This window comes from Oncorhynchus clarkii, chromosome 11 (assembly GCF_045791955.1).
Source record: "Oncorhynchus clarkii lewisi isolate Uvic-CL-2024 chromosome 11, UVic_Ocla_1.0, whole genome shotgun sequence".
Lineage (NCBI taxonomy): Eukaryota > Metazoa > Chordata > Actinopteri > Salmoniformes > Salmonidae > Oncorhynchus > Oncorhynchus clarkii.
This window is the reverse complement of record NC_092157.1, coordinates 16,713,072-16,727,907: the sequence shown is the minus strand read 5'-3', so window position 1 is coordinate 16,727,907 and position 14,836 is coordinate 16,713,072. Positions and strand designations below refer to the sequence as shown.

Genomic DNA, 14,836 nt, shown 5'->3' with positions numbered 1-14,836 from the left:
CCTACATTATGGTTGTGTTGAGGTAGTGTTACCTACATTATGGTCGTGTTGAGGTCGTGTTGAGGTAGTGTTACCTACATTATGGTCGCACTGTGGTCGTGTTGAGGTGGTGTTACCTACGTTATGGTCGTGTTGAGGTAGTGTTACCTAAATTGTGGTGGCGTTGACGTGGTGTTGAGGTGGTGTTACCTACATTATGGTCGTGTTGAGGTAGTGTAACCTACATTATGGTTGTGTTGAGGTAGTGTTACCTACATTATGGCCGTGTTGAGGTAGTGTAACCTACATTATGGTTGTGTTGAGGTAGTGCATTATGGTCATACTGTGGTCTTGTTGAGGTAGTGTTACCAACATTATGGTCGTGTTGAGGTAGTGTTACCTACATTATGGTCGTGTTGAGGTCGTGTTGAGGTAGTGTTACCTACATTATGGTCGCACTGTGGTCGTGTTGAGGTGGTGTTACCTACAATATGGTCGTGTTGAGGTAGTGTTACCTACAATATGGTCGTGTTGAGGTAGTGTTACCTACAATATGGTCGTGTTGAGGTAGTGTTACCTACATTATGGTCATGTCGGGGTAGTGTAACCTACATTATGGTTGTGTTGAGGTAGTGTAACCTACATTATGGTTGTGTTGAGGTAGTGCATTATGGTCGTGTTGAGGTAGTGTTACCTACATTATAGTCGTGTTGAGGTAGTGTTACCTACATTATGGTCGTACTGTAGTCGTGATGAGGTGGTGTTTCCTGCATTATGGACGAACTGTAGTCGTTTTGAGGTGGTGTTACCTACATTATGGTCATGTTAAAGTAGTGTTACCTGCATTATGCTCGTGTTGAGGTAGTGTTTACCTGCATCATGGTGTGTGTTTAGGTAGTATTACCTGCATTATGATTGTGTTGAGGCAGAGTTACCTAGATTATGGTCGCACTGTGGTCGTGTTGAGGTGGTGTTACCAACATTATGGTCGTACAGTTGGTCGTGATGAGGTGGTGTTACCTGCATTATGGTCGTTATGTAGTCGTGTTGAGGTGGTGTTACCTGCATTATGGTTGTGTTGAGGTAGTGTTACCTGCATTATGGTTGTGTTGAGGTAGTGTTACCTATATTATGGTCGTGTTGAGGCAGAGTTACCTAGATTATGGTCGCACTGTGGTCGTGTTGAGGTGGTGTTACCAACATTATGGTCGTACAGTTGGTCGTGATGAGGTGGTGTTACCTGCATTATGGTCGTTATGTAGTCGTGTTGAGGTGGTGTTACCTGCATTATGGTTGTGTTGAGGTAGTGTTACCTGCATTATGGTTGTGTTGAGGTAGTGTTACCTACATTATGGTCATGTTGAGGTAGTGTTAATTACATTATGGTCGTGTTGAGGTAGTGTAACCTATATTATGGTCGTGTTGAGGTAGTGTCACCTACATTATGGTCGCACTATGGTCATGTTGAGGTGGTGTTACCAACATTATGGTCGTACTGTGGTCATGATGAGGTGGTGTTACCTGCATTGCATTATGGTCGTTATGTAGTCGTGTTGAGGTAGTGTTAATTATATTATGGTCGTGTTGAGGTAGTGTTAATTATATTATGGTCGTGTTGAGGTAGTGTTACCTACATTATGGTCGTGTTGAGGAAGTGTTACCTGCATTATGGTCGTGTTGAGTTAGTTACCTATATTATGGTCGTGTTGAGGTAATGTTACCTGCATTATGGTCGTGTTGAGTTAGTGTTACCTGCATTATGGTCGTGTTGAGGTGGTGTTACCTGCATTATGGTTGTGTTGAGGCAGTGTTACCTTCATTATGGTCATGTTGAGGTAGTGTTACCTACATTGTGGTCGTGTTGAGGTAGTGTTACCTACATTATGGTCGTGTTGAGGTAGTGTTACCTGCATTATGGTCATGTTGAGGTGGTGTTACCAACATTATGGTTGTGTTTAGGTAGTGTTACCTACATTATGGTCGTGTTGAGGTAGTGTTAACTACATTATGGTTGTGTTGAGGTAGTGTTACCTAAATGATGGTCGTGTTGAGGTAGTGTTACCTAAATGATGGTCGTGTTGAGGAAGTGTTACCTTCATTATGGTCGTGTTGAGTTAGTTACCTACATTATGGTCGTGTTGAGGTAGTGTTACCTAGATTATGGTCGTGTTGAGGTAGTGTTAATTACATTATGGTCGTGTTGAGGTAGTGTTACCTGCATTATGGTCGTACTGTGATCGTGTTGAGGTAGTTTTACCTGCATTATGGTCGTACTGTGGTCGTGTTGAGGTAGTTTTATCTGCATTATGGTCGTACTGTGGTCGTGTTGAGGTGGTGTTAGATGCATTATGGTTGTGTTGAGGTAGTGTTACCCACATTATGGTCGTACTGTAGTCATGTTCAGGTAGTGTTACCTACATTATGGTCGTACTGTAGTCGTGTTCAGGTAGTGTTACCTACATTATGGTCGTGTTGAGGTAGTGTTACCTACATTATGGTTGTGTTGAGGTAGTGCATTATGGTCATACTGTGGTCTTGTTGAGGTAGTGTTACCTACATTATGGTCGTGTTGAGGTAGTGTTACCTACATTATAGTCGTGTTGAGGTAGTGTAACCTACATTATGGTCGTGTTGAGGTAGTGTTACCTACATTATAGTCGTGTTGAGGTAGTGTTACCTACATTATGGTCGTGTTGAGGTAGTGTTAATTACATTATGGTCGTGTTGAGGTAGTGCATTATGGTCATACTGTGGTCTTGTTGAGGTAGTGTTACCTACATTATGGTCGTGTTGAGGTAGTGTTACCTACATTATGGTCGTGTTGAGGTAGTGTTACCTACATTATGGTCGTACTGTAGTCGTTTTGAGGTGGTGTTACCTACATTATGGTCATGTTAAAGTAGTGTTACCTGCATTATGGTCGTGTTGAGGTAGTGTTTACGTGCATCATGGTCGTGTTTAGGTAGTGTTACCTACATTATGGTCGCACTGTGGTCGTGTTGAGGTGGTGTTACCAACATTATGGTCGTACTGTGGTCGTGATGAGGTGGTGTTACCTGCATTATGGTCGTTATGTAGTCGTGTTGAGGTGGTGTTACCTGCATTATGGTCGTGTTGAGGTAGTGTTACCTGCATTATGGTTGTGTTGAGGTAGTGTTACCTACATTATGGTCGTGTTGAGGTAGTGTTAATTACATTATGGTCGTGTTGAGGTAGTGTAACCTATATTATGGTCGTGTTGAGGTAGTGTTACCTACATATGGTCGTGTGAAGGTAGTGTCACCTACATTATGGTCGCACTATGGTCATGTTGAGGTGGTGTTACCAACATTATGGTCGTACTGTGGTCATGATGAGGTGGTGTTACCTGCATTGCATTATGGTCGTTATGTAGTAGTGTTGAGGTAGTGTTAATTATATTATGGTCGTGTTCAGGTAGTGTTACCTACATTATGGTCGTGTTGAGGAAGTGTTACCTTCATTATGGTCGCGTTGAGTTAGTGTTACCTGCATTATGGTCGTGTTGAGGTGGTGTTACCTGCATTATGGTTGTGTTGAGGTAGTGTTACCTACATTATGGTCGTGTTGAGGTAGTGTTAACTACATTATGGTTGTGTTGAGGTAGTGTTACCTAAATTATGGTCGTGTTGAGGTAGTGTTACCTAAATTATGGTCGTGTTGAGGAAGTGTTACCTAAATTATGGTCGTGTTGAGGTAGTGTTACCTAGATTATGGTCGTGTTGAGGTAGTGTTACCTAAATTATGGTCGTGTTGAGGTAGTGTTACCTAAATTATGGTCGTGTTGAGGTAGTGTTACCTAAATTATGGTCGTGTTGAGGTAGTGTAACCTATATTATGGTCGTGTTGTGGTAGTGTAACCTATATTATGGTCGTGTTGAGGTAGTGTTACCTGCATTATGGTCGTGTTGAGGTAGTGTAACCTATGTTATGGTCGTGTTGAGGCAGTGTTACCAACATTATGGTCGTACTGTGGTCGTGATGAGGTGGTGTTACCTGCATTATGGTCGTTATGTAGTCGTGTTGAGGTAGTGTTACCTACATTATGGTCGTGTTGAGGTAATGTTAATTACATTATGGTCGTGTTGAGGTAATGTTAATAAATTATGGTCGTGTTGAGGTAGTGTTACCTACATTATGGTCGTGTTGAGTTAGTTACCTATATTATGGTCGTGTTGAGGTAGTGTTACCCACATTATGGTCATGTTGAGGTAGTGTTACCTACATTGTGGTCGTGTTGAGGTAGTGTTACCTACATTATGGTCGTGTTGAGGTAGTGTTACCTGCATTATGGTCATGTTGAGGTGGTGTTACCAACATTATGGTTGTATTTAGGGAGTGTTACCTACATTATGGTTGTGTTGAGGTAGTGTTAGCTAAATTATGGTCGTGTTGAGGTAGTGTTACCTAAATTATGGTCGTGTTGAGGAAGTGTTACCTTCATTATGGTCGTGTTGATTTAGTTACCTACATTATGGTCGTGTTGAGGTAGTGTTACCTAAATTATGGTCGTGTTGAGGTAGTGTTACCTAAATTATGGTCGTGTTGAGGTAGTGTTACCTATATTATGGTCGTGTTGAGGTAGTGTTACCTAGATTATGGTCGTATTGAGGTAGTGTTAATTACATTATGGTCGTGTTGAGGTAGTGTTACCTGCATTATGGTCGTAATGTAGTTGTGTTGAGGTAGTGTTACCTGCATTATGGTCATGTTTAGGTAGTGTTACCTACATTATGGTTGTGTTGAGGTAGTGTAACCTATATAATGGTCTTGTTGAGGTAGTGTAACCTATATTATGGTCGTGTTTAGGTAGTGTCACCTACATTATGGTTGTGTTGAGGTAGTGTAACCTATATAATGGTCTTGTTGAGGTAGTGTAACCTATATTATGGTCGTGTTGTGGTAGTGTAACCTATATTATGGTCGTGTTGAGCTAGTGTTACCTGCATTATGGTCGTGTTGAGGTAATGTAACCTATATTATGGCCGTGTTGAGGTAGTGTTACCTCCATCATGGTCGTGTTGAGGTAGTGTTAATTACATTATGGTCGTATTGTGGTCATGATGAGGTGGTGTTACCGGCATTATGGTCGTGTTGAGGAAGTGTTACCTGCATCAAGGTCGTGTTGAGGTAGTGTAACCTATGTTATGGTCGTGTTGAGGTAGTGTAACCTATATTATGGTTGTGTTGTGGTAGTGTAACCTATATTATGGTCGTGTTGAGGTAGTGTTACCTGCATTATGGTCGTGTTGAGGTAGTGTAACCTATGTTATGGTCGTGTTGAGGCAGTGTTACCAACATTATGGTCGTACTGTGGTCGTGATGAGGTGGTGTTACCTGCATTATGGTCGTTATGTAGTCGTGTTGAGGTAGTGTTACCTACATTATGGTCGTGTTGAGGTAATGTTAATTACATTATGGTCGTGTTGAGGTAATGTTAATAAATTATGGTCGTGTTGAGGTAGTGTTACCTACATTATGGTCGTGTTGAGTTAGTTACCTATATTATGGTCGTGTTGAGGTAGTGTTACCCACATTATGGTCATGTTGAGGTAGTGTTACCTACATTGTGGTCGTGTTGAGGTAGTGTTACCTACATTATGGTCGTGTTGAGGTAGTGTTACCTGCATTATGGTCATGTTGAGGTGGTGTTACCAACATTATGGTTGTATTTAGGGAGTGTTACCTACATTATGGTTGTGTTGAGGTAGTGTTAGCTAAATTATGGTCGTGTTGAGGTAGTGTTACCTAAATTATGGTCGTGTTGAGGAAGTGTTACCTTCATTATGGTCGTGTTGATTTAGTTACCTACATTATGGTCGTGTTGAGGTAGTGTTACCTAAATTATGGTCGTGTTGAGGTAGTGTTACCTAAATTATGGTCGTGTTGAGGTAGTGTTACCTATATTATGGTCGTGTTGAGGTAGTGTTACCTAGATTATGGTCGTATTGAGGTAGTGTTAATTACATTATGGTCGTGTTGAGGTAGTGTTACCTGCATTATGGTCGTAATGTAGTTGTGTTGAGGTAGTGTTACCTGCATTATGGTCATGTTTAGGTAGTGTTACCTACATTATGGTTGTGTTGAGGTAGTGTAACCTATATAATGGTCTTGTTGAGGTAGTGTAACCTATATTATGGTCGTGTTTAGGTAGTGTCACCTACATTATGGTTGTGTTGAGGTAGTGTAACCTATATAATGGTCTTGTTGAGGTAGTGTAACCTATATTATGGTCGTGTTGTGGTAGTGTAACCTATATTATGGTCGTGTTGAGCTAGTGTTACCTGCATTATGGTCGTGTTGAGGTAATGTAACCTATATTATGGCCGTGTTGAGGTAGTGTTACCTCCATCATGGTCGTGTTGAGGTAGTGTTAATTACATTATGGTCGTATTGTGGTCATGATGAGGTGGTGTTACCGGCATTATGGTCGTGTTGAGGAAGTGTTACCTGCATCAAGGTCGTGTTGAGGTAGTGTAACCTATGTTATGGTCGTGTTGAGGTAGTGTAACCTATATTATGGTCGTGTTGTGGTAGTGTAACCTATATTATGGTCGTGTTGAGGTAGTGTTACCTGCATTATGGTCGTGTTGAGGTAGTGTAACCTATGTTATGGTCGTGTTGAGGCAGTGTTACCAACATTATGGTCGTACTGTGGTCGTGATGAGGTGGTGTTACCTGCATTATGGTCGTTATGTAGTCGTGTTGAGGTAGTGTTACCTACATTATGGTCGTGTTGAGGTAATGTTAATTACATTATGGTCGTGTTGAGGTAATGTTAATAAATTATGGTCGTGTTGAGGTAGTGTTACCTACATTATGGTCGTGTTGAGTTAGTTACCTATATTATGGTCGTGTTGAGGTAGTGTTACCCACATTATGGTCATGTTGAGGTAGTGTTACCTACATTGTGGTCGTGTTGAGGTAGTGTTACCTACATTATGGTCGTGTTGAGGTAGTGTTACCTGCATTATGGTCATGTTGAGGTGGTGTTACCAACATTATGGTTGTATTTAGGGAGTGTTACCTACATTATGGTTGTGTTGAGGTAGTGTTAGCTAAATTATGGTCGTGTTGAGGTAGTGTTACCTAAATTATGGTCGTGTTGAGGAAGTGTTACCTTCATTATGGTCGTGTTGATTTAGTTACCTACATTATGGTCGTGTTGAGGTAATGCTAATTACCATTATGGTCGTGTTGAGGTAGTGTTACCTGCATTATGGTCGTAATGTAGTCGTGTGGAGGTAGTGTTACCTGCATTATGGTCGTGTTTAGGTAGTGTTACCTACATTATGGTTGTGTTGAGGTAGTGTAACCTATATTATGGTCGTGTTTAGGATGTGGTACCTACATTACAGTTGTGTTGAGGTAGTGTTACCTACATTATGGTCTTGTTGAGGTAGTGTAACCTATATTATGGTCGTGTTTAGGATGTGGTACCTACATTACAGTTGTGTTGAGGTAGTGTTACCTACATTATGGCCGTGTTGAGGTAGTGTAACCTATATTATGGTCGTGTTGAGGTAGTGTTACCTGCATCATGGTCGTGTTGAGGTAGTGTAACCTATGTTATGGTCGCACTGTGGTCGTGTTGCAGTGGTGTTACCTACATTATGGTCGTACTGTGGGCATGTTGCAGTGGTGTTACCTGCATTATGGTCGTGTTGAGGTAGTGTTACCTGCATTATGGTCGTACAGTGTTCGTGTTGAGGTAGTGTTACCTACATTATGGTCGTACTGTGGTCGTGTTGCAGTGGTGTTACCTGCAGCACGCGGCTCATCCACTGGAAGCTGTCCTCCTCAGTAGAGTCTGGTCTCTGCTCTGCTACCACCACGATACGCTCATCACGCAGCACGGTCACACTGAACACTGCTATCCTGGAGCCACGTACAGACAGAAGGTTAGAGTTAGATGGTTATTAAGGTACTGTATATGTACTGCTACCGTTTACATGCAGAGTACAGAGGAGAATACTATTCCCTATGTAGGGCACTACTTCTGACCAGTGCATGTGGCCCGGTTGCATACCTCCCCCTGTAGACGAATTTCATTGGCTCCACGGCCAGTGCGGTGGCTACGATGTCATCAGCGTTATGTCTGCGCCCGCTGACCATGATGAGGCCGTCCATCTTTCCGGAGATAAACACCAGACCGCCTGGACCCACAAAGCCCAGCAGCCCCGTACGCACAAACGCATACTCACTGACCAGGCCTCCACCTGAGGCTACAGGGAACACCTACACACACACGTATCATACACAAACATTATACACACATATTATAAACAAACACCCACACGTTATACACATATTGTACATGTACTCATACATTATACACACATTCTATATGTATTTTGCACGCGCGCACGCACACGCACACACACACACACACACACACACGTCTCCTTACCTCAAAGGTGTTCTTGGTCATGCCTGTCAATCCATAGTAAGAGGTTCCCGTGGCGACAGAACACACACACAGCTCCCCGATCTCATCTGTCTTACACAGGAGAGGCACACCCTCTGGCTTCACCACACACACTACGGCTGGGGACAGAACACACACATTAAACCTCACATTCACCCCTCACAAAACTGGAGCTGAAGAAGAGAGCAGGCTTAACACACACACACAGGTATGTACATGTACACGCACACAAAGGTGCATGCGCACACACACAAACACAGACCCCTACCTCCAGGCATAACAGTGCCCACATCCTGCACAGTGAGGACTGACAAGCGTTCCTCGGTGTCGACGCGGACCACACTGTAACTCAGACCCTGCATGGAGAGAACCCCTCGGCCTGGTGGCTGGCTACTGTCCTCCACTGGCCTGGATCAGAGAGAAACAGAGACAAGGAGAGAAAGGAAGAGCTATATCACACTATAACACATCTAAGTTAGTGCCACCTCAGCCACTTCACCTAGTGAGAATACTTTTCCAAACCAACAAAATCTAAATGTTTAGTCTGTTACTCTAGGATAGACCAAGTGAGAATGCTGCTGATTATTATGTGTGTGCACCTCCTGATGGCAACGGTCAGGGCTTCAGGAGAGCTGGCACAGGGACAGATGACCTCTGACCTCAAGCCTTTACTCTGGAACACGTTGAGGAACGCATCACAGGATGAAATAGACCCTGGAGGAGGAGAGGAAAGAGGGATGAAAGGAGGACAGGAGCAGAGAGGAGGGGAGGGCAAGATAGATTGAGGTGGGAAGTAGAGTGATAGTTACAGGGGTTAGATCCGTCGGCGACCAGGAGCATCCGGAGGGAACTCAGGCTGATGTCCTTCTGCTCTCTGTGGGCCACCAGAGCCCAGTGCATGTCCCTGGACTTTACACACGCTACCTTGGCTGGAGAGGGACACACACAGTGTTGACATCAGTTCTAACAAAGTTGGCATCAAATACTGACTGAATGATTGACATATGACTTGATGAGAATATCTTATAGATTGACAGATTAATTGATTATAGAGTGGTTGATTGACAGGTTGGTGTGTCTGACCTTTGAAGTGGTAGACCTTCTGTATCCAGGACAACGGGTTGACCTTCATCAGAGAGTAGGGAACGCTGATCACATGCATCATGTTCATCACACTCTGGAGATGGGAGACACACATAACCTTCAACCTCTAACCATTAACCCCTTATCATACTTTCACTGCACCTGACCTCTAGTAGCTGGTCTTACCGTGAGGATGCCGTGCCACAGTCCCACATCCTTCTTAAAGTCTAGAACATTCACTATGGTCTCCGCTGCAGAGAGAGGAGAGGTAGAGGGGGTAGAAGAGAGGAGTGAGTGATTACCTGGCAGAGGGTGTATCTGTGGGAGCGCACATGTGTGGGTGTGTGTGTGTGTGTGTGTGTGAGTGAGTGAATGAGTGAGTGAGTGAGTGAGTGTGTAAGAGAGAGAGAGAGAGAGAGAGAGAGAGACTGTCTGTTTGACTTAAAGTGAGTGTCTTACCTTCTGTGTAGCCACACGACTGTGTGAGGGATTGGCAGTGAGTCAGCAGAGCGATCCTCATCACGGTCACGCCCAGGACACTCCCATCCTTACACGTTTTATACTGAGAGAGAGAGACAGAGAGAGACAGAGACAGAGAGAGACAGAGAGAGACAGAGAGAGAGACAGAGAGAGAGACAGAGAGAGACAGAGACAGAGACAGAGAGAGAGAGAGAAAGCAAGTGAAAATGTCTATGTGTAGAGTAACAAATAAATACATTTTTTTTAAACGTAGCATTTTCTAAAGAAATGTGTATTGAGTTGCATTAGAAGTTCTTCTTGTAACAGACATGTAATACATGTGCATTACCTCTATATAGGCTGTGTCGCTGTTTGCATCTTTGATGTGAGGGAACCAATCTCTAGGAGGTTTGGAGAGATGCTTCGACTCAGTCACGAACCACAGCAGCTTAGGCCACCCTAGAGAGACAGAGTGGCAATCATTATTCATACACTGTCAAGGGACTTGATTACTATAACCTTTTCTTTGAATATAGTATATATATAAACACATGCACACACATACACTTACCTCTGAACTGTGGTATCTCTCCTGTAGCGCTCTTGGGCAAGCCTTTATGGCAGGCATCACTGGTCAGCGCCACGGTAACCCCACAGCTTCCCAATAGGAACCCAATCTGCTGGCTGCCAGCATCCTATTGGACAAGATAGACACTTAAGTCCAAGACAATAAAATTCTATACATATATTTGATTGAATGTGCTTATTGCTTATACAACAAAAGATACATTAATTAAATAAGTTGTTCCCCAGGGCTCAGTGCTCTGACCCCTGATGTACTGTACCTTGCGTGTGAGGGGCACCTCTATGGGTACAGGGACCACCTCAGCCAGCAGGCAGCCGTAGAAGGCCACCATGAAGGCCACCGGGTCATTGTTAGGAAACACCAGCGCAACCTAGTGGATCGGACGAATACAGACAATGAATACAGACAATTCTTCTGAAAATAGCATAACAAAAAAAACTATATTTTTTACTAGTTATTTCATTCAAGGGATGGATTTTCTACATGTACTCACCCTGTCCCCCGGTCGCAACATGGGCTCCTGCTTGCTGCCCAGTTTGTGGAGGATGTTATAGGCCAGCTTGATACTCCGAGACCACAGCTTCCCTGTGGACACAACAAAAGGCTGAGTAAGTGTGTGTGTGTGTGTGTGTGTGTGTGCGTACGTGTGTATGTGTGGGTGTGTGTGTGGTTACCGTATGTGAGTACATATAGAGGTTTGCCAGTGGTATCCAGGCTGGTGAGACAGGGCGCTTTAGGGCTGATGGTGCCCCAGCGTTGGAGAGCTGCCTCCAGGGAGGGTGGCCAGTTAGTCACCACCCCCAGGGCTTCTCCACTTACTGCCAACATTTCTGCCCCCTCCGGGCGCGGCTGCTTAGGATCTGGCTGCTGGACTACAAAGAGTGAAAGAGAGACAGAGACTTTTATTGTGAAACATGCAAATAGGACCATTAAACACACTACAGATTACTGTAGAAACTTTCACTAAATATAGAGACAAAAAAAATAGCTAGACAGCTAGATTTAAAGCTTAGTTGATTTATTTATAGATTTATTGGTTGATAGCTCCTACCTTCTAAAAGTTCTTCAAAGTCATCAACAAAGAACTCTCTTAGCGGAGGTCTACGAGGCATTTTCAGAGTGTTCACTAGCTGCTGGATCTTAGCAGACACACGACTGCTGACCGGGACACCGTCTCCAGTCTCCATGCGTTCAGCGTTGCCGTATTTCTGAGTGTTTCGGGCGATGGTTCCTATGTGGCGCTCTGAGTGGGGGCGGGAGTGGGAGGAGTCAGACGAATAGCCAGTCACATCAGGAGGAGCAGAGTGATTCTCTACACACACAGAGAGAGAAAGATGGAGAGAGACAGAAAGAGACAGAGACAAAAAGGAGAAGCGAGAGAGGCAGAAAAAGAGGAGAGACAGAGAGAGACAGAAAGAGATGGAGAGAGGAGAGAGAAACAGAGACAAAGAGAGAGACAGAAAGAGACAGAAAGAGAGAGACAGAAAGAGAGAGGGAGAGTTAAAGCAGTGGTGGGGAACATGTATAAATGAGGTAGGTGTGTGTGTGCGTACTGACCGTCAGACTCCAGTGGTGGAGGCCACAGCATATCAGAGCCGAACTCACAGGATCTTCTGAGAGAGCCTCCGTTCTCCGCCATGCCCAGAGCTGCCTTACGCTTCAGAGACAGGTGCCCTATACCTGCAGACACACACATAAAGATTAGACATAAACACACACATCCTGTACACACACATACACACAGTGAAGTTGTACTCACCGTGGTGTGTTTGTGAGTGGTGAGCTGACACGTGGTGTGACTGGGTCAGGTGTGTGTGTGTGAGGTGGGCGTGTGCCAGGTGTGGGTGTGAGAGGTGTGTGTGTGCGAGCGAGTCGGCCAGTCGTCCTGCGTTGCCACTTCCTCCGCTCTGAGTGGACGAGGACGACGAGGAGGTGGAGCCTAGGTGGGCTGGACCTAAGTGGGCAGGGCGAGTCATCCAGTGTTCCATTCCCGGCATGTCATTGCCTGGCCCCGCCTCTTCCTCTGAGCCCGACGACGAGTCTGAGCACAGTGGGGACAGGCCTAGTGAGGGTCAGTAACCTTCATCCAACTTTTGTACAATATAACTAAAACCCATAGCTAACTAAAACACAACCTAACCCCAACCCTATGACACAGTGGAGACCGGCCTAGCGACGGTCAGTAACTTTCATCCAACTTTACTACAGCATAACATTAACATAATCATAACCAGTGCTTGACTTGGACTAAAATAGTGGGCTCCTGCCCAAGTCAATCGCTGAACATAACCTGATAAGTGTATGAGTGTGTGTGTCTCACCTGGGGGTGTGTACGCATCCATGGATGTCTGTACCACCAGTGATCGTCGTTTGGAGGGCATAGGCACTGCCACGTTGCTCTCCACATGTCTGGCTAACACTGCCTGCACCGCCTCACTGTGGACGTCTAGGGGGTGATATGGTGTTGGAGAGAGATGGGCAGGAATTATGTTAGTCAATTTAATCAAAATCTAGATCTATATTATATGCTTATAGTGAAAGGACTGACTAAAGGCGTGTCTATTGACCAACAGTTTGAATAACTCTGGTCTAAGGTCAGGTTCATCTGTAGTAAAGGCGTGTCTATTGACCAACAGTTTGAATAACTCTGGTCTAAGGTCAGGTTCATCTGTAGTAAAGGCGTGTCTATTGACCAACAGTTTGAATAACTCTGGTCTAAGGTCAGGTTCATCTGTAGTAAAGGCGTGTCTATTGACCAACAGTTTGAATAACTCTGGTCTAAGGTCAGGTTCATCTGTAGTAAAGGCGTGTCTATTGACCAACAGTTTGAATAACTCTGGTCTAAGGTCAGGTTCATCTGTAGTAAAGGCGTGTCTATTGACCAACAGTTTGAATAACTCTGGTCTAAGGTCAGGTTCATCTGTAGTAAAGGCGTGTGTGTGTTTACCTGAACGGTAGCGTTCATCACGTGTTCCAGAAGAGCGCCGTCTGTGGAAGCGAGCAGCAGATGGGGGGGCAAAGGGGGGGCGGTGAGACATACCCTCCATACCTACACACACACACACACACACACACACACACACACACACACACACACACACACACACACACACACACACAGGGAAAGTCAGACAGAAAAAGAATGAGCGAGTCAAAAAGATACAGTCAAAGTCACAGACGGAGAGAGATACAAAAATCCCCCAAAATTCTCAGTGTGGAAGGAGCTTTCAGCATATTCATTATGCTGCTACATTCAGCGCATTGGAGTAATACAAAGTGTGTGACCCAGAGAGAGAGAGAGAGAGAGAGAGAGAGAGAGAGAGAGAGAGAGAGAGAGAGAGAGAGAGAGAGAGAGAGAGAGAGAGAGAGAGAGAGAGAGAGAGAGAGAGAGAGAGAGAGAGAGAGAGAGAGAGGGAGATAGAGAGAGACAGAGAGAGAGAGAGAGAGAGAGAGAGAGAGAGAGAGAGAGACAGAGAGAGAGAGAGAGAGAGAGAGAGAGAGAGAGAGAGAGAGAGAGAGAGAGAGAGAGAGAGAGAGAGAGAGAGAGAGAGAGAGAAAGAGAGAGAGAGAAAGAAAGAAAGAGAGACAGGGGTTAAACGAGGAGGGTCAAACCCAGTGGGACTATAATAGATGTGCTGCAGACTGGTGTTCTACTAGAGGACAGAGACTGTGTTTTTATGTACCTCCAGGATGAGGGAAGTAGGCCCTGATCAGCTTAGACCGCTTCTTCTCATAACCCTTCTGTGTGATGTCACCTGGCAGAGAGAGAGAGGGGGGATAGAGAAAGGGAGAGAGAAAGAGGGGGGGATAGGGAGAGGGAAAGAGAAAGAGGTTGTTTTGAGTGTAAGAGTATCAGTTAACCCATTTTATTGACAAGGCCTCAGAACCCACTCCTTTAGTGTGTGTGAGAGAACATTCTATTTTTTAGAGTGAATGACAAGCGAATAAGAGCGAGAGCATGTGTTTCACAATCTGACCGTGGAGAGTGGCCAGAACATCTGGGTCCAATCTGCTCATCTGTTCCTTGCTATGATATTCAGGCATGTGTGTGTGTGTGTGTGTGTGTCTGAGGCTTTTCTGCAGATCAGATACAGCATTCCTGTTTCTGCACTCACTCACACACACACACACACACTGTCCACAGGGAGACACCATCTTCCAATCTTATCGCAGCGGAGCAGGGAGGGAGTTGCCTAGCAACCGTTCTCCTGGAGAAGGCCTGGTGGCCATCTTGGATTTCCAGATGTGAAAACTGGGCTAATGATCCCTGCATGTGTGTGTGT

The 14,836-nt window shown here is 44.7% G+C and overlaps 1 protein-coding gene across 1 annotated transcript in view; it reads right to left on the bottom strand.

Moving 5' to 3' along the window:
- LOC139420291 (disco-interacting protein 2 homolog C-like) overlaps nucleotides 1-14,836 on the bottom strand; it is a 31,604-nt gene that overhangs the window by 11,328 nt on the left and 5,440 nt on the right. Inside the window, exons 2-21 of the mRNA XM_071170205.1 lie at nucleotides 14,237-14,308; nucleotides 13,501-13,602; nucleotides 12,874-12,999; nucleotides 12,313-12,615; nucleotides 12,111-12,233; nucleotides 11,605-11,865; nucleotides 11,228-11,425; nucleotides 11,047-11,138; nucleotides 10,813-10,923; nucleotides 10,539-10,662; nucleotides 10,317-10,426; nucleotides 9,968-10,070; nucleotides 9,695-9,759; nucleotides 9,509-9,602; nucleotides 9,235-9,354; nucleotides 9,025-9,139; nucleotides 8,694-8,833; nucleotides 8,408-8,544; nucleotides 8,027-8,235; nucleotides 7,761-7,875 (exon numbers count right to left, since the gene is read on the bottom strand). Of these exons, the coding sequence (XP_071026306.1) occupies nucleotides 7,761-7,875; nucleotides 8,027-8,235; nucleotides 8,408-8,544; nucleotides 8,694-8,833; nucleotides 9,025-9,139; nucleotides 9,235-9,354; nucleotides 9,509-9,602; nucleotides 9,695-9,759; nucleotides 9,968-10,070; nucleotides 10,317-10,426; nucleotides 10,539-10,662; nucleotides 10,813-10,923; nucleotides 11,047-11,138; nucleotides 11,228-11,425; nucleotides 11,605-11,865; nucleotides 12,111-12,233; nucleotides 12,313-12,615; nucleotides 12,874-12,999; nucleotides 13,501-13,602; nucleotides 14,237-14,308 (2,720 nt within the window). The remainder of the gene's footprint in view (nucleotides 1-7,760; nucleotides 7,876-8,026; nucleotides 8,236-8,407; nucleotides 8,545-8,693; nucleotides 8,834-9,024; nucleotides 9,140-9,234; nucleotides 9,355-9,508; nucleotides 9,603-9,694; nucleotides 9,760-9,967; nucleotides 10,071-10,316; nucleotides 10,427-10,538; nucleotides 10,663-10,812; nucleotides 10,924-11,046; nucleotides 11,139-11,227; nucleotides 11,426-11,604; nucleotides 11,866-12,110; nucleotides 12,234-12,312; nucleotides 12,616-12,873; nucleotides 13,000-13,500; nucleotides 13,603-14,236; nucleotides 14,309-14,836) is intronic.